General features: G+C 32.6%; 2 protein-coding genes across 2 annotated transcripts in view; one reads left to right on the forward strand and one right to left on the reverse strand.

Annotated features, from left to right (window-relative positions):
* LOC117111507 (ADP-ribosyl cyclase/cyclic ADP-ribose hydrolase 1-like) overlaps nucleotides 1-6,700 on the forward strand; it is a 14,159-nt gene extending 7,459 nt beyond the window's left edge. The window contains exon 8 of the mRNA XM_033254421.1: nucleotides 3,605-6,700. Within this exon, the coding sequence (XP_033110312.1) occupies nucleotides 3,605-3,743 (139 nt within the window). The 3' untranslated portion in view covers nucleotides 3,744-6,700. The remainder of the gene's footprint in view (nucleotides 1-3,604) is intronic.
* Nucleotides 5,084-25,954, reverse strand: part of LOC117111522 (ras-related C3 botulinum toxin substrate 1-like) — a 41,090-nt gene continuing 20,219 nt past the window's right edge. Inside the window, exons 3-7 of the mRNA XM_033254451.1 lie at nucleotides 13,374-13,525; nucleotides 12,413-12,527; nucleotides 11,646-11,722; nucleotides 9,974-10,157; nucleotides 5,084-9,742 (exon numbers count right to left, since the gene is read on the reverse strand). Of these exons, the coding sequence (XP_033110342.1) occupies nucleotides 9,662-9,742; nucleotides 9,974-10,157; nucleotides 11,646-11,722; nucleotides 12,413-12,527; nucleotides 13,374-13,492 (576 nt within the window). The 5' untranslated portion in view covers nucleotides 13,493-13,525 and the 3' untranslated portion in view covers nucleotides 5,084-9,661. The remainder of the gene's footprint in view (nucleotides 9,743-9,973; nucleotides 10,158-11,645; nucleotides 11,723-12,412; nucleotides 12,528-13,373; nucleotides 13,526-25,954) is intronic.

Genomic DNA, 25,954 nt, shown 5'->3' on the forward strand with positions numbered 1-25,954 from the left:
GAGAGAGTTGGGACGCGGTAACGTCTTGCCCTAGTTTTCACACGTTTCACTCGGTTTCAGTAATTTTGAAAGGAACACATGAATCATGCTGTCATAATAGCGTTGTTACAAATAAAACTTAACTAACATAATTGTCCATTTAATATTGGCATGTATTTAATAATCTATTCATTATTTACTACAGTGAGAAAAGAAAGAAAAGCAGTATTTACACAGGATCTTAATAAATAGCTATTAGTATGGTGATTACCGTATGTCTTACTGAGCTATACTGAAAAAAAGTCTAGTTTATCATAAATTATAGTGTATTGTATAATGTTTGTTTTTGCATTATTAATAAAAAATATTTTCATTAAAATCGAGACAGCTGAAAATAATTATAGGCCTATGTTTTTCTTTAATTCTTTTACGTATAAACTTAAATCTTTTTTGTTGCAGTAATTTTTGTTGTACCTGTTACTGTACACACTGTTTATTGAGAAAAAAAAAACCAGCTTAATTCTCAAAGTAATTCAGTTATTGCAATTCGTAAAACATTATACAAATACAGACTCTCTTCAGGATTATTTGGTTGAGACAGTTGTCTTTCTCTCATTATTATCGAACAAAGATCAAACACATCTTTGTCACATGTGTACTGGCTCTTCACTCAGAGTAATTCGTTATTTCGAGTTAGTAATTCGTTATTTTATATTACTAATTCGTTATTTCGAGTTAGTAATCCGTTATTTCGAATTAAATAATTCGTTATTTCGAATTAGTAATTCGTTATTTCGGATTACTAATCCGAAATTTCGAATTAGTAATTCGTTATTTTGAGTTAGTAACTCGTTATTTCGGATTACTAATTCGTTATTTCGAGTTAGTAATTCGTTATTTCGAATTACTAACTCGAAATAACGAATTACTAATTCGAAATTTCGGATTAGTAATCCGAAATAACGAATTACTAACTCGAAATAACGAATTACTCAGGAGCGAGGACGTAGGTCTAGGCCTAGAGAGAGAGTTGGGACGCGGTAACGTCTTGCCCTAGTTTTCACACGTTTCACTCGGTTTCAGTAATTTTGAAAGGAACACATGAATCATCGAATTACTAACTCGAAATAACGAATTACTAATTCGAAATTTCGGATTAGTAATCCGAAATAACGAATTACTAATTCGAAATAACGAATTATTTAATTCGAAATTTCGGATTAGTAATCCGAAATAACGGATTACTAATTCGAAATAACGAATTACTAATTCGAAATTTCGGATTAGTAATCCGAAATAACGAGTTACTAATTCGAAATAACGGATTAATAATCCGTTATTTCGGATTAATAATCCGAAATTTCGGATTACATTTTGATGATTTTATATACTTAAGTGGCACGAATAGGCTTTCGTAGTATTACTTTGAGAATTAAGCTGTTTTTTTTCTCAATAAACAGTGTGTACAGTAACAGGTACAACAAAAATTACTGCAACAAAAAAGATTTAAGTTTATACGTAAAAGAATTAAAGAAAAACATAGGCCTATAATTATTTTCAGCTGTCTCGATTTTAATGAAAATATTTTTTATTAATAATACAAAAACAAACATTATACAGTACACTATAATTTATGATAAACTAGACCTTTTTCCAGTATAGCTCAGCAAGACATAATCACCTTACTAATAGCTATTTACTGAGATCCTGTGTAAATACTGCTTTTCTTTCTTTTCTCACTGTAGTAAATAATGAATAGATTATTAAATACATGCCAATATTAAATGAACAATTATGTTAGTTCTTTTTATTTGTAACAACGCTATTATGACAGCATGATTCATGCGTTCCTTTCAAAATTACTGAAACCGAGTGAAATGTGTGAAAAAAAGGGCAAGACGTTACCGCGTCCCAACTCTCTCTCTAGGCCTATACCTACGTCCTCGATCCTGAGTAATTCGTTATTTTGAGTTAGTAATTCGTTATTTCGGATTACTAATCCGAAATTTCGAATTATTAATTCGTTATTTCGGATTAGTAATCCGATAAAAACGAATTACTAATTCGAAATAACGAATTACTTAATTCGAAATTTCGGATTAGTAATCCGAAATAACGGATTACTAATTCGAAAAAACGAATTACTAATTCGAAATTTCGGATTAGTAATCCGAAATAACGAATTACTAATCCGAAATTTCGAATTAGTAATTCGTTATTTCGGATTAGTACCGTAATCCGAAAAAACGAATTACTAATTCGAAATAACGAATTACTTAATTCGAAATTTCGGATTAGTAATCCGTTATTTCGGATTCGAAATAACGAATTACTAATTCGAAATTTTGGATTATTAATCCGAAATAACGAGTTACTAATTCGAAATAACGGATTACTAATCCGTTATTTCGGATTACATTTTGATGATTTTATATACGTAAATGGCACGAATAGGCTTTCGTATAATTCAGTTATTGCAATTCGTAAAACATTATACAAATACAGACTCTCTTCAGGATTATTTGGTTGAGACGGTTGTCTTTCTCTCAATAATATCGAACAAAGATCAAACACATCTTTGTCACATGTGTACTGGCTCTTCACTCAGAGTAATTCGTTATTTCGTGTTAGTAATTCGTTATTTTGTATTACTAATTCGTTATTTCGAGTTAGTAATTATTTATTTCGAATTAAGTAATTCGTTATTTCGAATTAGTTATTCGTTATTTCGGATTACTAATCCGAAATTTCGAATTAGTAATTCGTTATTTCGGATTACTAACTCGAAATAACGAATTACTAATTTGAAATTTCGAATTACATAATTCGAAATTTCGGATTAGTAATCCGAAATAACGGATTACTAATTCGAAATAACGAATTACTAATTCGAAATAACGAATTACTTAATTCGAAATTTCGGATTAGTAATCCGAAATAACGGATTACTAATTCGAAATAACGAATTATTAATTCGAAATTTCGGATTAGTAATCCGAAATAACGAGTTACTAATTCGAAATAACGGATTACTAATCCGTTATTTCGGATTACTAATCCGAAATTTCGGATTACATTTTGATGATTTTATATACTTAAGTGGCACGAATAGGCTTTCGTATTATTTAACTTATAAAACTTACAAAATATCTGTTTGAACCAACTTATTTTACCATTTTTGGAGGAAAAGAAGCTTTATGTTCTATAGCACACGATGTTTGGGGTAGAAATAAAACATTTATGTAACGATTAAATAAATCAAGGAATGTGTATTCCACGAAGTGGTCGGCTAGATGAATGCCTTAAATGCAATACCACCAAGGAGGTATAAACGAGGTGTGATAAAACTCAGAGAAATGATGATGATGATGATGATAATGATGGTGGCGGCGGTGATGATGATGATGATGATATTGGTGATGAGCGATGATGATGATGATGATGATGATGATGATGATGATGATGATGATGATGATGATGATGGTGATGATGACGGTCATGGTGATGATGTTAATGTCAGCATTGATAACTCAAAATAGGCGTAGGTCTACATTCCTTTGTGTGGCGAAATAGTTCATGGATAAAGACAAGTTTGTAATGTAATGTATTACTTATTTTTCTACAGTCAGTTAATGTTGGTACAATGTTCCAGCAACCCGGATGCGATTGAGTGCTATAGTTTAATATCTGGAGCCAGTGGTGGACCAATTAAGATGCATGCATTATTGTTGCTTTTTGTTGTCGCCCTCGCAAGAATGTTGTAGGCCTACTACGCTAATTATCTTAATTACTCAATGGCGAAGACGTGGATCGTCGTCTTTTAATACTTATAACACTACAAGCGTGAATGTCAAGAATTCGCACCATTTTAGATAACATTCTAATCTAAGGCCCAATAAAAAAAATTATTAGTTTATCACCCCCGCGCGCATGTCTTCTATGGTACTGGAAAAAAAAATTTTTGAAAAAAAAAAATTATTTTTTGAACATTTAAAACAATTTTTTTTATTTATTTATTTTTAAAAATTTATTTTATTAAATAGTTAGTAGATATTGTAATAGTAGTATTGTTTGCATTGTCTAAATCATGTTTTACTTTGAATATCAATGCACCAGCAAACAAACCAAGGGTGATCTTTGGCTTTAGCAAAATAAAAAATTTGAAAAAAAAGCCTCCCTCCCCCATCACTTTTCCTGCCCAGATAGGGTGATAAACTAATAATATTTTTATAGGGCCTAATACTGTACTTGTTTAGATTGGATGGTACCAGATTGGATATTGCAGGCTTTAAAGCTATTCAAACATTGGGGGCGCTGTTGACATTGGCATTATCTTGTGACAATTTCACGTTCAGGCGTATCTGCCTAAACCCCGCCTAAACTAATTAATATCGCACAAATAAATACTCATAATTATATTAATAATAATGTGGGTAAGTAGGGTAACTCAAAATAGTAAAAGCTGTCAATTATGACGCCAACTATGATTAGATTAGATTGACCAATCATCTGTCGGTGCTAGCGTGTATCAATTTTATGGAACTCGACTAAAATAATAGCGATATTGTGTATAGTTGCTTGTATGTAAAATGAATCTATGCAGTGTTTCTATAAGTTAGTTTACTTTTCTTTTGTATTTCTTTCAATTGTTGTAAGATAGTATCGTAGGTATAGTTTTGTTTAAATTAAAAAAAACAAATATTTACATTAATCATATAATTATAATTATTACATTAACTTTCTGATATTATTACCTGTACTGTCTTAGTAAAATTATTAGTAGCGGTATAATGATAATTATTAATATGAAAATGAATTCTATAGTAATTTATAGTGGTAATAATAGTATTTATTTCAATAATATGTATTATCAATATTACTATTATTATAGTAATATGCTAATCAGGCACACACTGCATCTGCAGACGGTCAGAAAATGTCGGCTGACTATTCTATCTCCACGTCGCTTGATAAAGCGACACTACCTGCTGATTATCGGTAGCAGCCTAGCACATTGTAGTTGAAAACGACCCATCACACACACCTTGACGAAAGTCAACTGGTGCAGTGTGTGTCTGGCTTCAGACGACATAACAGAAAAACGTTTTTCGCATACAAATCATGTTTATTGACCAAATGAACCATCACACTGACGTTATATATTCACATTGGAATTGTAGTAATATTGGCAACTACTTTGATTACCCTTTCTATTATGAAAAAGTAATTAATTAAAAAATCTACTGATTAATAATTCTCAAAAACTCATACTATACATTGATCGTATTAGTTATAATAGACAGGGAAAAATTGATCACTAATATACAAATAAAAAAAAAGTACAAATGAGCATAGGAACACAGACATACATAATATACAACTATATTAGTATTAAACTGATATGTATGCATAATTATACATATACAGTATTGTAAACATACTATATACATATATAATTATATTTATATATGTATATACATGTTACATATATTTTATATTAACATACTATACATACATATACTGTATATACATTGCGTATATGAGTATATATAATATGTAAATTTATGTATATAAGCATATTTGCAAGTTTTGATAAAACATTCCATTTGTTCTGATAACATTTAGGACATATAGGTTTCACTAGAACTATGTGTATTGTGTGGTTTGGCTAAGCCTAGGCCTATTGTAGTGGCAATGACCATAATGCCATACACTGTAACAGAGGGTTCTGCTTGAGCAGGGAATACAGTCAGTACATCAACTCTCTTGATTCAGTAAGCTATATTTAAACAAAAATTGTAATTATGTAAAAGCAGAGTGTTATTTAGAAACATAAATTTAGTGAGCAGGACTTTCGGGAGACAGGGCAATGTGCATCTATCGCATAATGTAAGTTGATCTACAGAATTATCAAGAATACCGTCAGAGTACAAGTTCTAATTATATAACTTATAGCACGCACTTAAACGTAGACGGGTCCACATTCAAACTTTTGGCCACAAGATTTCATTTGAAACAAGTGCAATAAATTTTTCGAATACGCACATTACCACCGTGGCGTGAGCGTGATGCTCCTTTAGCCTATTGTGGCACGGTGGTAAAGCACAAGCACTAACGTGGGGTCATCTTGGAGGTGGGAATAAACAAATTTCGCCACTTCGCCTAGTTACCACTCTAGTATTCTTTTAACTCTGATTTGATTTGACTTCAGTTATGACAAGGAGTCTTCTACTGTCTCGCATTATGAAAATCCACCTTCTACTGCCTTACTAAATTATTAAAGGGTGCCCTCTATTGTCTTACTAAATTATGAAAGTGTGCCCCCAATTGCCTTAATAAATTATGAAAGGGTGCCCTTTATTATTTTATTATAATTTGTATATAAATAAAATTAATAGCCTTAAATTCATTGGCATTAAATAACCATGTCATGTCCTTGCCACATTGTCTTCCCAAGTTAAAGGTGCCCTCTACTGACACATTAATCATAAGAGCGCCCTCTACATTTTATAGATAGAAACTGGCTAAAAAAGACCAGAATTCATTGGTAACTGCGTATTAAAAGACCTGAAATCATTGGTAATCACTGCAACAGTGTACCATAAGTACTTTGCAAAACTCAACTATGACAATCTATCTTATGTTGATTTAATTTGTACATAAATATGGTATTTGTTATACTCCTCAAATTAATAAAGAACAAGTTGTCATCACTATGATACTACAGTATTAGCATTGCTTATTATTTGTCTGTTTTCTGGTACATTTACACAACAAAAATCATAATACAGTACAGAAGCCAATTAAAGACTAACTAGCTTCTATTACTTGGAATAATATTAATATTTGGTAGAAAATATCTTCTGATAACAATAATTCCAATACATTGTGAATGATTACAATTGATAGGTTATGTTCTTGTTAGGCCAAGTGAATTAGAATCTCCCTTTTGCCACTTCGTTATTATTTTTTTGGCTACCTTGCTTTTTATATTTTAAACAGGAATTACCCCATAAATCCTTATTTATTAGCAAAATATGGGGCTTATCCCCCTTCTCTTAAAAAAACTGTTGCAAAGAAACATCTTTTTACATATGGTCTTGTGGTTTTGTGAGATAGGCCGTACTGAGAACAATGAACCTTTCCTGTTACAATAATATGTGAAAGACAGTTAATAAAAAAAAAATATTAAAAGTATTATAAAGAATACATTACCTACATTTCTTTCAAAAAGCCAAGGAAAATATAAAATATGTAAGTTGTAAAATTAACTAAAAAAATATTTTTTCATGATAAATGAAAAAAAAAAACATAGAATATGTTAGCATTTATTCTCAATACATATGTTTCATAAACAATTTTCAGACGATAATTTGACAAAAATTCTATTATTTACCTACAGGCTAAGTTATTACTACATTTATAATAGAAAAAATAATATGTCCATAACGGTGGTAATACAGTTGATACCGAAGATAGATTTACAATACATTTTACTTTAAGCGCTAAATACAAAAAAGCTTAATATAATATTCCTAGGAAATGTCCTAGAATGTTATTACATTTACTTGTAAACAACAGGCTACTTTAATATATACCTGGTGTTCTTATTAATTGCTCATGGCTGGTTGTACACCTCTAATGCATATTTTATAACCCTTGTTCATCTGGGCATGGGAGATTTTACAAACCTGCTAACATTTATATTCAATACATTGAGCATATACTTGAATGTCTTTAGCCAAAAAACAAGGGACCAGTCAAAGTAAACAATGCTGCCCCCTACAGTTTGAGTTGGCACAATGTGCAAATAGTGAAAATCTCAAATTTGAATAGGAAAACCTGGTCACTTCATACTTTTGTTTTTACTTTTGTTTTTACTTTTATGCCAATTAGATATATGTTGATCAGTATCTTAGTATTCATGGGAGCAGAAACGCCAGATATCGAAAATTGTTAGGAAATTGCTTTATAGATATATACAAACTTGCTTAACATAGATCACAAAGTTGTGAGGACAAACAGTTGAATAAACTGAGATTTCATAAATACCGTACTAGTTTTTATAATTAGATGCAAAGTTGGGATGCGAAAAATGTGCTTAAAATTAAGAACTTTCACAGATCCTTTCTGAAAGGTTCAGTTTTTCAAATGATTCATGTCACAACAAGATAGATTTCTGTCTACATCATCATATTTTCTTTGAAAAAACTGTTGTATGTCCATATAAAGTCAAGGTGTGCCTATATATGGTCATGATGTGATGTCATCATGACCATATTTAGGCATATCACATGTTTTTGTCAAATAAAATGTGATAATATGGACAGGGCTTAATGAATCTTTTTCATGCCAATATAATATTCATACGTATTAACAACCACCTCAATTGCAAGTCCACCTTAATGCTATTCGGTTTCAATACCAGAACATTTCTTTTTGTCCAACAGTGTGGATTTTCTCCATACTACATATTCTTATACTGTATACATTACAACATTATCGCATATAAACAACTACCAATAAATGATTAATAAAGGAGATTCCATTTCTACTGGTGAAATTCACACCTTATAAAATCGGCTTACTGTATTCTTTGAACACATAAAAGTCCTAAGCACCGACGAGTAGCTAAGCTAAGCACAGTAGTTGAGCACTAGGTTATGCAAAGCCAAGCCTAGACTAGCATGGCTAAGAGACATAATTTCAGGTCCATCATACTAAGCAGGGAATGAACAGTTAAATAGACATTAAAGCTGAGCTTAGTCTGAGCTTTTAACAGATGGAATGGTCAGTGGGATTTGGGAAGGTTCAGGTGGGGTTTATGACTCAAAAGTCCATGAAGCACTGATTAGTACCAAAGAATATTTATGAGGATGAGATCCCATTAGGCATGATTTTATGTAATGAGAGAAAAAAAATTAAACATTAAAAAAAAAAAAACGCCCATTAAAAACTGGTAGCATTATTGGTGAAGAAACAATTTGTGTGTATGCAGTTGTTGGTATAAATTGCTGTAACAGGTTAATTAATTCAATTATAGATCTTCTGTTAACATCAGATTCTTTAACTGATATGACAAAATCCATAGAATGGAAATATTTCCCTTATCTATATTCTTTGGTAGTACGAACACAAATTGTGGAGAGGCACAATTCTAAGCAAGAAACTACATGATTATAAACAGCAATATCTCCCTAAGTATGTTTTCAAGGGCCAACACAATCCAATACCAAATGACAATGTATTATTGGCAGCATATGTGTATGAAAAAAACAAAAAATTTACATATCGAAGGATTATCATATTAAATATGATCCTAGTTAGTTATCTAAAGCACAATAAAAACACTAATGATCGGAAACATCTTACTGTCGCTAGGAATATGAAACTGGGGAAAACATGGTTACGTAGAAAATGCAGGAACACACCTCAGAAAATCTAATGCCTGTCACACAAAGCAAGACCTGCAGGCAGTTTGATTCCATATTTTCCTGATAAACTTGGTGGATATTTCTTTTTTGCTCATTCTTGGAAAGACTTACACGTGCTGTTCTCTTTTTTTTTCACGTTGTTTGATCTGTAGCAAGAGTGTAAAACTTTGGGTACATTTGGATGTTACTATTACTGTCCTTTTTTTAACAACAGTTCAATTTTTTTTAGAATTTTTCATAAAGACAAATCAGATAATTCGACACCTTCCTCTCTTGCCATCTTTGATAGGAGTTGGATTTAATACAATGCGTACAGCTTCTTCAAAAACCTGAAATTATAAATATTAAGCATTATGACAAGGGTGACAAGATTTTTCCCAAGGTAATATACAGGAGTTCCCTTATTTCTGCGCCCCCTCCTGCAAATATCTGGACCCACCCTAGTGCCTCACAGCCTCATGAAAGGCCACCGAAGGCGGCCTTTTTGCAAGTACAGCCAATTATGCTGGTCTCTCTAAGAACTAAGGCAAAGGGTATCCTCTAATGCAGCAGCATCTTACCATTTTCAAGCCCCTCTGTGTTAGGGCTGAGCATTCCATGTATTTAACTGCACCAATTTTATTAGCAAGTCTTTCTCCGTCCTCTTTTCTGTACACTTTCTTCCCTTTGCTATTCAATTCATTGATCACCTCTTTATCTTCTCTGAGATCTACTTTTGTACCTAAAAAAAGAAAATTTGGTTTAAAGACAAGAATAAGAATCGACATAAATTAATGCATTAAAATAAGAATGTAAAGATGATAATGAACATTTTCCACCAAGCCCTGTTCCTATGTCAATGTCACACCTTGACGATTTAGCAAGCGTATGCCGACGTATGAAAAAAATGGCGAATACGCTTGCGTACATCGAATATGTTATTGGTAAGTTTCGTATAAGTTAAGAGCACGCAGAAGCACGTTGGTATACGTCTTAGTACAGCGAGTACATCGGAAAGTTTAGTGCATGCACAAAACTTTTTGACGTATGCCAGCGTCATGGCTTGTACGTTCCACAAACGCAGGCCATAAGTTGTAGGTAAGTTAGGCAATCATTGACACACTTTACTTGTAAGGTACTCAAAAGTTAAAACGTATTTCTAACCTATGAGTAACGTGCTTCAAACTTCTATCTAACTTATAATGAACTTATCTCCAATGTATATTGACATATGTAGACGTATTTGACGTGTTCCAGTCAGATGACCACAAAACTTACTGAACGCGTTTCTAACTTACAGTTATCGTATAATGGCGTATTGGCAGCGTTTAGGGGAATAAGTATATTAAAATGGGGTGATGTCAATACGGTGATGTTGATACTGCGATGTCTAGTGCGGTTATCATTTGAATCGACAAGCAGCAGCCTTTTTAGAGGCGACGTCACATGATCATCGGTGATATGTTGCCGCACGCTGTGCATAAGGTCGCTGGGCATAAGTTGTGAATGCTAGCAACATGCTAAGCATTCGTTCGTGTAAGTTTTCTATAAGTAATCAAAACGTATAATAACTAATATGTTATTCATACATCCAATACATTATGAATACGCTATGAATGCACCCAAAGTTGAAAAAAGCATCGATAGTTCAGCATATGCCAGTGTTTTAGAGAAATTTTGATACGTTTGGCATATGCTGACTAAATCGTCAAGGTGTGACAGGGCCATTAAATATTACTGCTGAGGTTCCACAAAATGACAGCGTATGTATGTTTCAATCCCTCGCTGTGCATTTTGCTTGTGTCCTTGAGCAAGGCACTTTATCTGCATTGCTTCTCTCCACCCAGGAGTATAAGTGGGTACCTAAGGAGGTTAAGTGCAAAATGCACTGTAGCAGCGTTCCGCAAACTTTTTACTTCACGGCCTATTTACGATTCCAGGCACCAAGCCGCGGCCCAGCAGCGCCAAGGTTCAACAGTACCAAATCCTGGCAATAACTTTTGATCATGTAGCTTCCATGTATATACAATATTTTGACATCATTATCTGTTCTCTCAGTGATAAAATTTCATTGTATACAAATTAAATATTATTTTATTAAATAAATAATACCGTACATTTGTGTTCCCCCCGCCACCACAATTGTTGATTTTTTTTTCTACCATGATTCAACCAAACACAGTTCAGCCACACACGTCATAGCTTTTCCTTCTTTTACCCACAATCTGTTACTCCGCAACTTTGAAAAACTACCGATGTGTATAAGAGACAGGTTTGATTCCATATTTTCCTGATAAACTTGGTGGATAGCAGACCAGGAAGATGTCAGTCTGAAATGAAAGCAAATTATATTATCAATTAAAATAACTATATAATTATTACAATAAATAATATTATACTCAGTAATATTTACATACATATTCAATATACAACTGTAAAATATGAACATATAATAGGTATAAACAACTGTTTAGGAATAATATCAAGTGGTTGAGTGGTTAAGGCACCAGGTCAGTTATGGAGGTCGTAGGTTTGATCCCCACCCGAATCACTTGCAAGATTTTTTTCGTGAGCATTTGGCAATGTACAGTACCTAGGATTCAGTACTATAGTATAACACATTAAGTAGGGCAAACATTATTATACATAGCTTTATTTATATGATGTCTTTTTGATTATTGAATTTGACTTTGTTGGACATTTTGATTATGTATTATTCTGTAATTTAAGTATTCTCATTTAGGGACCACAGTGGAAATAAGTTGCTTTTTTGTACTTTTCTGTGTTTTTATCCTTGAATGTATTTTACTCATAATTACTTCAGAATGAATAAATAAAATAAATAAAAATAAATAATCGATTCGTATCATTTCTCCTGATGCAAACACGCCATTGGAATAATAATAATATCAAATTTCATAAGACAGGAGTACTACGCTTCACAGTACAGTGATGAATTAAGAACCTGGAGGGCAACACTGAGTCTGCCATACAAACCTTTGAGTAAATGATGAACTTACTTGTGGATAAGAAAGAGGTCGTAACCTATCATAATCCTCCTGACCTGCTGTATCCCAAAGGCCAAGGTTTACAGACACTCCATCCACCTTCATTGGTTGTGAAAAGTTGTCAAATCTGAGGAGGAGATAAAGATAAAATTAAATAAACACAAAAACTGCAAAATTACTCAATGACCAAAATATGGAACATCTGTACAAGGACGTGCATGCTTGCGTAGTCATGAAGGATTATTCTTTCTTACAAAGGTTTTCTGCTTTGAACCTGGCTAATACAGTACTGATCTTCAAGAATTTAGGTAAGGAATGTTATTCTACTGTAATTTAATTACCATTCTATACTGTATGTATGGGACTTCAACTTAATTTTTGTCATCCTATAACAGCATTGTTACTGTATACAGTAGGAGCCCATTGATGTGTAATTCTTTTTAATACCGCCAGTTTCTCCAATACTGATCTGATAAAACACGGCTTGAAGACCCAAGTTAAATCTATTGGTAGAAAATTCTGTCTCCCGACTTCGTGACTACTGTTACCCTATTAGCAAAGTAATTCTATGTATTGTAAATAAAAACATCGGAACTACAGTACTGTACAGGACAATCTATTTAATGTTAGGGTAGATATAACATCAGCTCTTGATTATCTATAAGGCCAACTAAGACCACTTTTTCTTCTTTACTCTGAGATGGCAAATCCAAGATGGTTGATGAGAAACAGTACTACTTTCTCACTTTTACCAAGTAGACATACTGAAAGCAAATAAAACTTGCTCTAGACATGATTCATACCAAATGTATCCCCAATCACAAACGATCGAGAGAGGAATTTTACTGATGCGAGTTAGCCCGATTTTCATAAAATAAAGGAAATAATAATAATTAAAAAAATTAGTGAGGCAGAGAAAATGGATGTGCGAGGAGACAAGAAACTAGTATTATTTGGCTTAATCACTACTTACACTGTTGGGATATATTCTCTTGGAAACTGGTTCCTTGTGTAGGACCATAACATACAGGTTTTACCTACGGCACCATCACCCACTACCACACATTTCATTGTTCTTGAACCCTGTGCCATATTTTATTGAGTTGCTTGAAGACCAAATTATTCCTGTAAAGAAAGAACATCGGAAAAAATACAATTTCATTTTAATTCATATTTCATTTCATTCATTTTATCAATTATATAATTTCAAAAATAACAATTAAATGTTAAAATAAAAAAAAATATCAATATATCAAAGCATGCTAAGCATGACCTCCAAGTTATTTGACCTTTCAGTTAGTGGATCAAATACCCACAGAACATATTCAGCTCCCTTGGGCGAGCATTCCATAATACTGCTTATTATTAATTAGCATATTAGCATTTTAGTCTAATAGGTATCCATCTTATACTCATGGGTGGAAGGAGAGAGAGACAAATGCAGGTATAAAGTTCTTTGACTTAGGGCGTGTTTCTACTGATAAACACAAAATAATCAATTTTTTAAAACCATTTTTTTTAATGAGTACCAGACAGCCTGCTGGCATTGCAACTGCATTTTTTATTTTTCGAAAATCGGTTTTCGTGACGGAAATTACTGTACGTCACCATTTTGTTTATACAACACATTGTTTTCCTAACTGTATAGGATAGTATCTTTCTCATTCCTGTCATGATGACCAAACGACGATGACCAAACGAGGACGGTAGGCCAAAAAGAGCGGAGAGTCCTAGGCCGAATATCCCCCCCACCACAAGATAATTACAAAACGAATTCGTCACTTCTCAAGTTTGTTGATGTTTTTAGCTTGTAGGCCTAAGACATGAACAAGAGGACAAATCATTTTTGAAAGTTCGCGCCTAATACGATCTAGTCTTTGCAGTGATTGGCCTGGAGGTCACATTTCACCTGATAATCGCTTTTTTTGTGTTGCAGCTAAAAGGTGCAAAGCCAAAATCGGTTATTTGCCGTTCAAACACGCTATCCATTGCGTGTTTTTAATCGATTTTTTTTAATCGCTTTTTTCAAACTGGTCCCGTTCCTACTGCGAGAAACAGGCCCTTAAAGGCACAAGCAAACTGCTCCAGTACAGTCCATCACTAAAACAAGCGATTGAGAATATCAATACTTTGATATCTTCAATTATTACACTATACAATGTCAATTTAATATCAAATTTTTATATTTTTGTAAATCTTATCTAAAATTTAGTAGCTCTATTCTTGACCCTATTAAGACTATGAGAGTACCAAGTCATTTGACTCAGCAACCTACTACTGTATAGGTCTTAACATGATCCTCCATGCAAATGCTACAGTCAGGTCAAAATTTATAATAGTCCATCCAATAAGAAGTCATTGTCACATGACCAGCTGTGTTTATAGAGAATCCATCAATTGATCTACCTACCAAGTATGAGTCATCGAAGTACAATACAAAACTAACTACTACAACATTACTGTATGAGCCCCTAGAGAAGTATAATGTAACTGGCACAGGGGCATCATAATACTTTATCTGTAAAGGAAGTTCCCTCCATTAAAACTGTTATAAATAATAACTACTTTCAAGACACTGTATTGTGTCAAGTCGTTGAGGATGTGCCCTTAAACTTGAACCTTGACCTGTGTTTATTCACTCTCTGGGATTACATCCATACCAGTATGTTGTTAGTGGTTTAATATAAGGAATCTACTAAATGGAGTGGACCTATGTCTTGATTATGTTACTGCTTGCCTTAATATACAACATTCCTAGGTTCAAATCATACATGAAACCATTCTTCAAGATTTAATAAACACCATTCATCAGAACACTAAAATAGTACAATACCGAAGGCAGACACATAAATATTATAAAATAATAATAATTACAGGTAGGTAGCTTTATTTTAACCAAGGAAAACTTGTTTCAAGAAAAGTCTGTGTATTATAGTGAAGATACATAAAATAATGTAAAATTGAAAAAAATAAATATAAGAAAAAATAAGTGAACACATTTATAAGAATTAGTTTTAGGTACTTACAGTACAGTATGAGCCATGTACAGTAAATCCCCATACATATTTTTCAATAAAGAACTTACAAGTTGTAAAATTGTAAATGTAATTACAAAAGTAATTAATAAGATCTTAAAAAGACAAGACACGCAAACACATAATTGACCTTAAGATTTGACCTCAGTTGAAAGATTTGCTATCTACCCACCATTGCCAAACTCATTGCCAATTAACCACTGATTACTTGTGACCACATAGTTGATCAAGGTTAAGACCCACATACAGTCCAGAGGATCTGACAACATACAGTTCACTGACCTCAATATTGTTACGGGCGGTCACAGAAAAGGGAACAAAACTACACTGTATTTTAACAATATGTGGGCTCTGGTGAGCTCAACATTTGAGCTACCCTATTTAAAACCACATAAACAAAAAATAACACAAAGAAATGAAAGATGGTATTGTACGAATATTGTACTGTATTGTCCATAGCAAAATGAAGGAAATAAAACTACAGTGTACTTACAGGTAACACTACAGTAGGCCTACTGTAAATTTGAGCTGCACTGGCGAGTCTTTGGAAGTCATATGAGGCATGTCGTGGCGAAATGGTTAAGTTGTTGCACAGGCCAGTATTGAGTAAATGAGCTATAAAATATGGGAGCTCAAAAAATTGCCTAAAAATCCAAATTTGTTTTTCACTATAGATCAATAGTTTAATATCTTATTAATCATGTCCCAAAGTATTACTTCTGGAAGTGGTCAACAAATCGTTTAAACGTTATCCTGATAGTTAATTCTATTAAACAATGTATGAACAAATACCTTTGAAAGGCAATTACTCAAAATCATGTTTATTTTTATTCTAATACCCGATTAACACGTGAAGTTAAATTCAACAAAAAGTAACAAATTGTAACTGAGCCATCTTCTGAGTTATTCCTACCGAGATATAAAGCATTCACACGTGTTTGTAAGGTAATGCCAAGGTCGTGTGAAATTTATTCAATTTTATTCAATGAATCATTTTTGCCCTTACTGCGATATAGGTCTAGCCGAGGCCTAGTTGAGAACCCCTGTCATAGATGGACTGTTGAACTCACCATCACAGTAAATATTCGAAGCAATCAATGCCCTTAACTACTACTAGGCCTAGCTACCGACGTTTCTATCGACTCTTGATAATACTAGTAATAGTACTAACACAATCCCAACATTCATTTTTGTATCTTCTTCTACCATTACTAATTAACATCGATAACAAGAATAATTCATTGATCATTGAGAAAAACTAGGCCTATCTATTTCTAGTGGATCGGAATCGTCTGCAGAAGGAAGAAAATTCAAAGAACCCCGCAAACACAGTAGATTGTTGTTGTGTTGAAATTCCTGCGCATGCGCAGATCCATTCATGCTACATCTCGGAAGCTTTACTAGCCTCGGCGAGGCTGGTAAGCATTACCGGGACATTCCGAGATTTTACAAGGATATTACACGGAGGTACAGTACTTTCACACGTGCCTTAAAATGTTACTTTTGGTTACATTTGGTAAGATTTTTGTATGTATGAATTAGGTATAAGAGTGCTGTACTTTCACTATACAATAACTTAGGCTTGAAATGTCCAATTTCAATGAATGACCACTCATTTTAAAGATCACATACTCAGGTATCTAAAAATACCAATAACTTGAATTTCAATTTTTGCTACAACTTAGCCATTTTGGCACAACCTCATATTATTACACAAAATGTTCCAATGGAGGAAATACATTTAATGTTTACAAAATTGAAGATGGTACTTTGAAAATAAAATAATGTACTGTCCATAAAGTAATAAAGGAAACAATGTATATATCTCCAAATATATTGAGTGTACTGAACATTATGCTATGAGCTGCAGCACTACGATAAATGGTGTATCCACTCCAAATACATATTTCCGGATTGGGAAGCCTACTGAAGCAATTAGAAATTTGGATCAGCATGTAAGAATAGAGACGCTGGTGGTCAGTGCATTGGAAATTGGTCAGAATTTTGGTTCGATCCAATGTGATTCCAGCTTAAACCATGTAAACAAATAGGTAATAATATAAACACAATGCTGCAAAAGAGGAAATAAAGTTTACGAAAGGAAATATGGTACTGGTTTTGTACAAATAATGGCTGTATTCGACTGGTCATTAAACCACGCCCACCTGCACAGTGGTGAAATCCTACTCAATGAAGATGAAATAGAATGCCCATTCGAATAGAAAACTGGTAAATACTCGACAAAACAAAATGGCTGCATAGTTACCGCGATACACCCTGGTTAATGAAGGCTGCTTCGGATTGTGGCAGTATGGGTTTTTCGTAAAAAAGTTTTCATCAAGTTTTTGAATTCCATTAGCCTACAATTATTTTTTGACTTCAGGTGTATAAATATTATTTTCTAAAATTTAATTTAAATTATATTAACGCAAATGTTGACATAGCTAAACTGACTAATTAGCCATGTTTGTTTTTGGTCACGTGAATAACTTAACGCTGATTCACACACTCTGATTTACGTTAATTTTCATTGTCAACGATGTCTATTTTACAAACTGGTCGAATGAAAATAATATTCAACGAAAAATCATAGTCAACAAAATGAACCAGTCGAATAAGCTAATTGAAACCAGAAAAAACAAAAGGAAGAATTCAATATCAAAGGATATAAACCAAAGCGTGTTCATTTCAAAACCTAACTGAGGGGACAATAATTTATGTCAACATTAAACTATCTTTTTATTTATTTATTTGAAATTTATTTAATGAGGATAACCCGTGCAACTCACCATTAATTAACAAACATATAAAAAATACACAGTAATAATGTGAGAAATATGAAAAAGATAATGATATCATTACAATAGCAATAATTCAGATTGCAAAACACAGCAAGACCAATAAAAAAAAAATAAAAATAAACAAAAAAAAACTAAATAAATACCTGATACTAAATCTTGCCTTTCTACTTTAACCGCAAGCATTAAAATCATACCGTGCAACAGGAGATCACCGCAATCCTCACATGTTAATAATCCTGTTATGTTAAGCCAGGTATAACTTAATTTGAATAGTTGAATTATATCCTAAAAATTGTTTTATCAATTATTTTACTAGTAACTAGACCCTACATTATTATTATATTTTGCGATTTTTTATTTTGACCATATTCGTAGAGGGTGACCAATCATGCTTACACTAGAAATACTCACAAATAAGTGATGCTTTATACAATAAACTAAGTCTCACTACAAGGCTTAGGGAGTGGAGTTGAACAACAACAACAACAATAATAATTATATAACAACAACAATAATAACTAGCACTAAATCAGATTTTCCCCTTAACATCATTTTATTTATTCTCTAATTTCTCCATTGTCTAAGTTCCCCTTAAGGTACAGTAGGTTTTAGTAACATAAACATAACAACAATAATAATAATAATAATAATAATAATAATAATAATAATAATAATAATAATAATAATAATAATGTAGTGTTATATAGAGCAATACAAAAAAGTTGCCTCTATGCGCTTTACATCACCAACAAAAAAGAAACATAACGATGTAACATCCTAATACTATAAGGAAAACTAATAAAGAAAACAGCATACTGTAAAAGCAGAATCATTTTCACTGCTCCGTTCTCCAGCACTTTTGAAGGCCCAAAGTTTAGGGGCTCGCTGGAACAGTATTCACAGTACCATCATAGGATTTGAACCCAGTGTCTGTAAGTTTAAGGTTTTGCATTTCACTCTCTGGATCCTAGGGAAAATTGTCCTTTTGTTAGATGTTTAAATATATATTTTTCTCCATGTTTAAATTAAGGATACTGTTAATAGTACTTTTGACTATGTGTTTATTTCTATTTTACATTGGGTACCGTAATATAGGCTTTACCAATGCTTTACTATACTCTTTCTAAACTTCTACTTATCTCTAATAAACTTATGTTGATGTTACTGATATGAAATAGCTAATGAATGAATAAAATAAAACAAATGTTTTCTAGGACAACCACAATGCATCATTATAATTAATGAGATGAAAGCATAAATTATATAAATATAATGAAATTATATTTGATATGTTAGTGGAAAATTTTGTTTTGAATAACAATAGAAACCCAAGGTTATGAGTACAGACTCAGTTGAAAGTGTTTCAGTATATGATTCATCTCTGTGGCTTGCTTCCGGTGGAAAAGGAGGGCTTAGCATGATGGCAAAGTCCCTACTTTCAAACAGAGAGATTATATATTGGGTTTCAAGCATGCTTATCAAATACCAATGTGGGGTTATCAGTCGTTATTTATCAGTTATTAATTGTTGAAAGTAAGCATCAGCATTATTATTAGCATTGACTGATAAACTCATACTGGACTGAAGTAAAATATAGGTGCCATGCACTTACAGTATTAATCATTTGAGTTAAAAAAAAGAAAGATTTTTTTATTTGTTTAATAGAGTACCAGTCTCAGATAATATCTAACTAGGCTCCACACATCCATAATTTACAACACATCACCTGTATATTGGTATTATTTTAACACCACAATATTATGTTTTTTGTACTGTACTGAATCTTTGCTTCAATAATTTAGTGTTTGCTGACGATCAACCATTAAGTATTGGTGCTGCCACAACTACTGTACAATAGCAAACCGGCATGGAGAGAGGGAAACCAAAAGGGCAATTAAATTATAAGTACGCATGAATTAACAAGTGGGACCAACGTATGTGCGACAATACTTTTACAGAGGTCTGCACAGATCATGATGACAATGATGATGATGATGACGACGATGATGATGATGATGATAATGAAGATGATGATGATTATGATGATAATGATTGGAATTACTATAATGAAGAATGAAAAAAATCATTCAATAAATGATGAAATGAATATTAATTTTAAAAAAAAACAACACAATTTTTTTTTAAAATTTAATCATGAGAGCAAAAAAGGCTGTCATAAGCAATTTTCTTATTACATTTTTTGTTGTTGTATTAGGCCCAATAAAAAAAATTATTAGTTTATTACCCTCGCGCGCATGCCTTTTATGGTACTGAAAAAAAAAATTGTTGAAAAAAATTTTTTTGAAAAAAAAAATAAAATGAAAATTTTTTTTTTTTTTTAATTTTATTTATTTATTTTTAAATTTATTTTATTAAATAGTTAGTAGATATTGTTTGCATTCTCTAAATCATGTTTTACTTTGAATATCAATGCACCAGCAAACAAACCAAGGGTTATATTTGGCTTTAGCAAAATTAAAAATTTAAAAAAAAAGCCTCCCTCCCTCATCACTTTTCCTGCCCAGATAGGGTGATAAACTAATAATATTTTTTATAGGGCCTTATTATTATTATTATTATACAAATCTAAATTTTGGTAGTTATGAATACAAACAACAAAGAAACTGTACATTAAATTTTGTGAGAACCTGGCAACTGAGAATGCATTGAGTCAGATTTGATAACATAATTTGTAGTGGTACTATATTAAAGCATATAACAACATGGTGTGACTTAGGCATGATTCGTGGTGAATTTTCTGGATTAAATAAGCATAGTAAGGTATTGTTTTGAAGTCAGTAGCAGATCCAGGAATTTGAAATAGAGGTGGCCCAGACAGGGACTTTCACAGATGGAGGGTGTATACTGTACCACGTAAGAAACCGGAAATGGCACATGTCCCCTTAATTTTGTATTTTTTGCTCGCACTATTACATTTTTCTAAGGATTTTATTTGAAGACGTGTCAAATGCCCAGAACAAACAGATTCATTTATTAGACAGTATGTTAATTTATTACTGCAACATTGAATTGGTCATTTGAAAGAAAAAAAAATTTTCAATGAGATACAGATTGCAACATTTTGAACAGTTTTTGATTAATACAATTCAATTTGATTCGTTTAAATGCCATCTACAGTAGGGCCAATATTCACCTAAAATTACTTTCACAACCGTGAACTACGGAACAATACATTATTAAATCATAAAAACAATACAAAATCAATATGACAGATTTTCAGCCTTCTGACTATTAAATTTGTGTGGCAGCAAATTCAAGTGTTCATTAACAGAATACAGTACAGTACGATAGTATAATACATACTCCAAATATCGAAATGCACGCCATTGTGTCAGGATTCAGGACAGTACTGAAGTATGAAATCATTAATGTATTTTTTTAATTGGTGAGAAAAATATTTAATTGAAGGCTACTGCACAGTAAAGGAATTCAAATTTCAAGATTTCCAGTATCTTCAACTTGTAACAAGTTTGATCTTACATGCAGTTATGTTACATGCAATTACGCGGAAGAATACGGCATCAACTATGCTAATTGAGGGCGCTATTTATTTACAATTTTGATTGCGTCTTGTATTTGTCTGCTTGTTGATGCTATGGTGCGTTGCTCCTTGCATTGCTATCGTTCGTAGCAACTTTTGCATATCAACATAGCAAAAATAAGTACTGCACAAAAATACAAAGAAATAAAGCCATCTGAAAAGAGTGAACAATGTCAGCTGCATCAGTATTACAGAGGAGAGTACTATACAAGGTGCTTGAAAGAGCTGACAGGTTTAACTGTAAACTGCATTAAAATTTTACAGATGTCACTATAGATGAATACACATACTGTACTTTACACCCAACAACAGGTTACACAGTCCCACTCTATAATAGTACAAGTCATACGTCAAATATCACATCTTTTGCTTCATAGATTTTTGCAAATATTTTGAACAAAAGAACCATAATAAGGGTTTAATGAAATGTAGAATGATAATTCAAACTAAGTCATCTAGATACATCATCATTGTGGGGCGTAGTCACAATATTGGTGAACAATTATAATGATCCCGGTGAGAATTCTTTACCTGTGGTGAATAGTATATAGATTGGATTTGATTTTATTCGGTGTAAACACCAAGGATAGCCACCGAAAGTCTAGAGGAAGACTTATTTCCAGTGGGGTCCTTCTGGTGGTGATTGGCAATACATCGCCTACTCTTTCCGAAGAGTGTACTGTGTTCTTTAACATGTACATGGGCCATAAATGCAGAGGACCAACGGCTTAAATGTCTCATCCGAAAGACAGTGCGCTACTGTAACTTGTATTTCAGCCATCCAGCTGAAACACAAGGAAAGGCAGCAATGGGAATTGAACCGGGGACCTAGAGATCTCCACGGTTCAGCGCGCACACACAGTGGCTACCACCAGATTAGCTGACTGAGCTAAGCTGCTCTCAGTATGCCTGGATTTCTCATAAAAAAAAAAGCCTGTTCTCAAGCCAGTAGTCCTGACTAATGCTTTTCCTGTGATGTTCCCATGTTGGACAGCGCCAACTTAGAACATCATATACAGACAACTAATTTGTAAAATCACGAGAAGGATGATATTATTACCAACGACTCGGTGGCAATATACAACTTCTCCATCTTTAATTTATTCCGTTTTATAACAATATTCATATTCAATAATGCTTGCAACGTCAACCTGCAATTGCTATTAAAATTGCCAGCTTCTGTCTTGGGCTGATTCATATGCACTACAGTACCCACCGAGTCACATTAGGGTGCACTCGCATATAATCAACAACAAATTTATTCATTGTGTAGTTGTGATGAGCTGCTTTACAAATTGAATCTTGTTATTTATGATTAATTTGGAGTACAGTGGCACAGTAGTATGGTGGTTAAGATACTTCTTGTTCGTACATGTTATATTTTAATACTGGTGTAACAATAGCCAATGCCTTTTTCTTTTTGCGGAAATACTAGCAAAAAAAAATGTCTGAAAGGCAGGCTCAGGAGGGAAAAAACTGTTAATATGTTGTTGCACAAAATGTTTCTCTAAGATAAAAAAAAGCATGTGTTTTTAATGAGATACATATTTTTGAATATTTAAAAACTGGGAAAAAAGGGGGTGTGTTTTCATCAAACACAATTTTTGTGTCTTAGAATAACATATCACAAAATTTTTGGTTCCATTCCATAATAATTTGTTGAATATAAATTATAAATAATTTGTTTTTTTACTTTCATTTTAAAAAATACATTTATCATAATATTATGAACATCAATACTTCATTTTTTATAGTAAGCCTTCAAATATGTGAAGCATTTGCTGTTTATTAATGTACTTGTGCTCTATATTTCAACTAGCCCATTATCCTTAATAATTCAATGACAGATGATACAGTATCACTTTCTAATAGAAATTAAATTGAGAAAAGTGGCATATATATATTTATATTCTAATGTATTTTTATGTACTGTACAAATCAATGCATTTCAACTTCTTTTGGAAGTTGCGAATATTATTTTAAATAAACTTGAACTTGAACTATAAAGTAGCCACCACTTTTACCATCTTTCCCCTTCCCATTTTTAATAATTCAAAAACCTGTATCTCATTATTAACCATTCCTGTGTTTTTCATCAAATACCCTTTTTGTGTTGTAGAAAAAATCAGTTGTACAATATCAAAATATTTTTGTCCTACCAAGACGTAGGTTTATTAGCATTAGTTTCCATTCTATTTAGAACTTGCTGAATATAAATTTAAATAATTTTTTTTTAACTTCTGTATTAAACTGTTCTTAAAAATAAATTTATCACCATTATTATGGACATTAATACTTTTTTATACAGTAGAGAGCCTTCAAATATGTGAATCGTCGGTTGTTTATTAATGTACTGTACTTGTACATCTAGCTCATTATCCTTAATAACTCAATGACAGATGATACAGTATCACTTTCTAATAGAAATTAAATTCTGTGCTATAAAAATATTATTATTATTGTGTGTCTATTGGTACTGTATATACTGTACACCATACACACATTACATATATTATGATAATTAGTGATGATAATGGTGATATTGAAAATGATTCAAGTTTAAATCATTGTCTTACAGTAACCCATCGTTGGTTATTAATGGCCAAACAAGCATCATACTGTATCATACACAAAAAAAAAATATCACCCACCCCCTTCCTAATCAACTATTCATTGTTGAGTATGGGACGTTATTTCATGAATGTCCTACAGTAGTAGGCCTAACATGCATAATACATACATTACACACATTGTGTTACCATTCGAATCCGGCCATATTTATGTATAGTATCCAGCAGATATGGAACCAGTTACTTGTAAATATTTGTGCATGTTAAATTGTTACAGTAAGTGGCCCCGTGGAAAATATCAGTGACCAGGGTTTTCCTCATTTAATAATAAAACTTGAAAAGAATATCAACGGTGAGGCCCCTGGATACAATGTCTAAAATTGAATTACCTGTATACTTTATTACTCTATGTCCTTAGTTCATACAGTAGACAATAATATTATTAATTTTAAAAGAGAACTAGCAAAATGATTTTTTGTTCTAGAGGGGATTTTTGATATACCATTAATAAGAGAATTAAAATCATTTTTTGGCAATTTTTTATGAAGTTATAGGCCATTATATACGATTTAATCGTGACGTCACTGGCGAAAAAAGTAACCAAAGATCATGTGAAAAAAACTGCGTACGGTATTCGCCGCATATGATCTTTGCATGCATGCTGTAACCATGGCTATAACTCTTTTGTTGACAACCGATGATGCAGTTATCAAGTCCTATGTATAATCGATACATCTTTACCACACCACATTTTTTTTAAATGTGGCGATGGATTTCTAGGCCTAACATTTTTCGCAGGGGATATTTTACAGCCTGGCACATTCTCTTCATTTATTGCAAATAAACAAAATTGCTCACAAGCACTGTAGGCTTATAATAACTCTGAGCATGGGACGAGGGGATGAATCTCCTTTTATAGAGAATCTGCTATGAGAGACTGCAAAATTTTTGAGAAAAAAAAAATAAATCATTTATAGGTTCTAAAACCCTACAATTTTAAATCCAGTTTTAAAAGATTTGGATTTTATATGCATTATCTCCATCACTTTGAAGTGAATGGTGTTTTAATTACGTTAACAACTTAAAAAATCCCAATTTAACTACCATTTCTTTGTTGACTGCATTTCCCATATACGCGCACAAAGTACTGTAGGCTAGGCTTTCTTTGAAGTCGGCCTAATTGGCTGCTGTTATTCGTACTCGAAAGTAATTATTTGTCTTGAAGTCCAGACATCTTATGTCGTCCAACTCAACTATTAAAGATGGCTGTGCGTCCAGTGTATTTGAATATGTCTGGTATTTATAAACTAGACCCGTGCGAATTTATATTGTAAACAGACCACGTGACAGGCCCAGACGGATAGCGACTAACAGGTATGGTATCGTGCGAAAATAAATACCTGCTGTACGTCTAATGTTTTCATGTTTTACGTTGAGAGATCTGGCTAGAAGGTTAACAATTAAGGATGCATTTTCAATTCCTGCAGAGATAACAAATTTTATATTGAGTAGGCCTATATTATAATTGCACAAATTTAGTCGGAACCTGTTAACAAATGCTATTGATAAATAAATGATAAACAAAA

The sequence above is a fragment of the Anneissia japonica genome, unplaced genomic scaffold (genome assembly GCF_011630105.1).
Source record: "Anneissia japonica isolate Jap-2015-1 unplaced genomic scaffold, ASM1163010v1 scaffold6030_len697274_cov183, whole genome shotgun sequence".
NCBI classification, from domain to species: Eukaryota; Metazoa; Echinodermata; class Crinoidea; order Comatulida; family Comatulidae; genus Anneissia; species Anneissia japonica.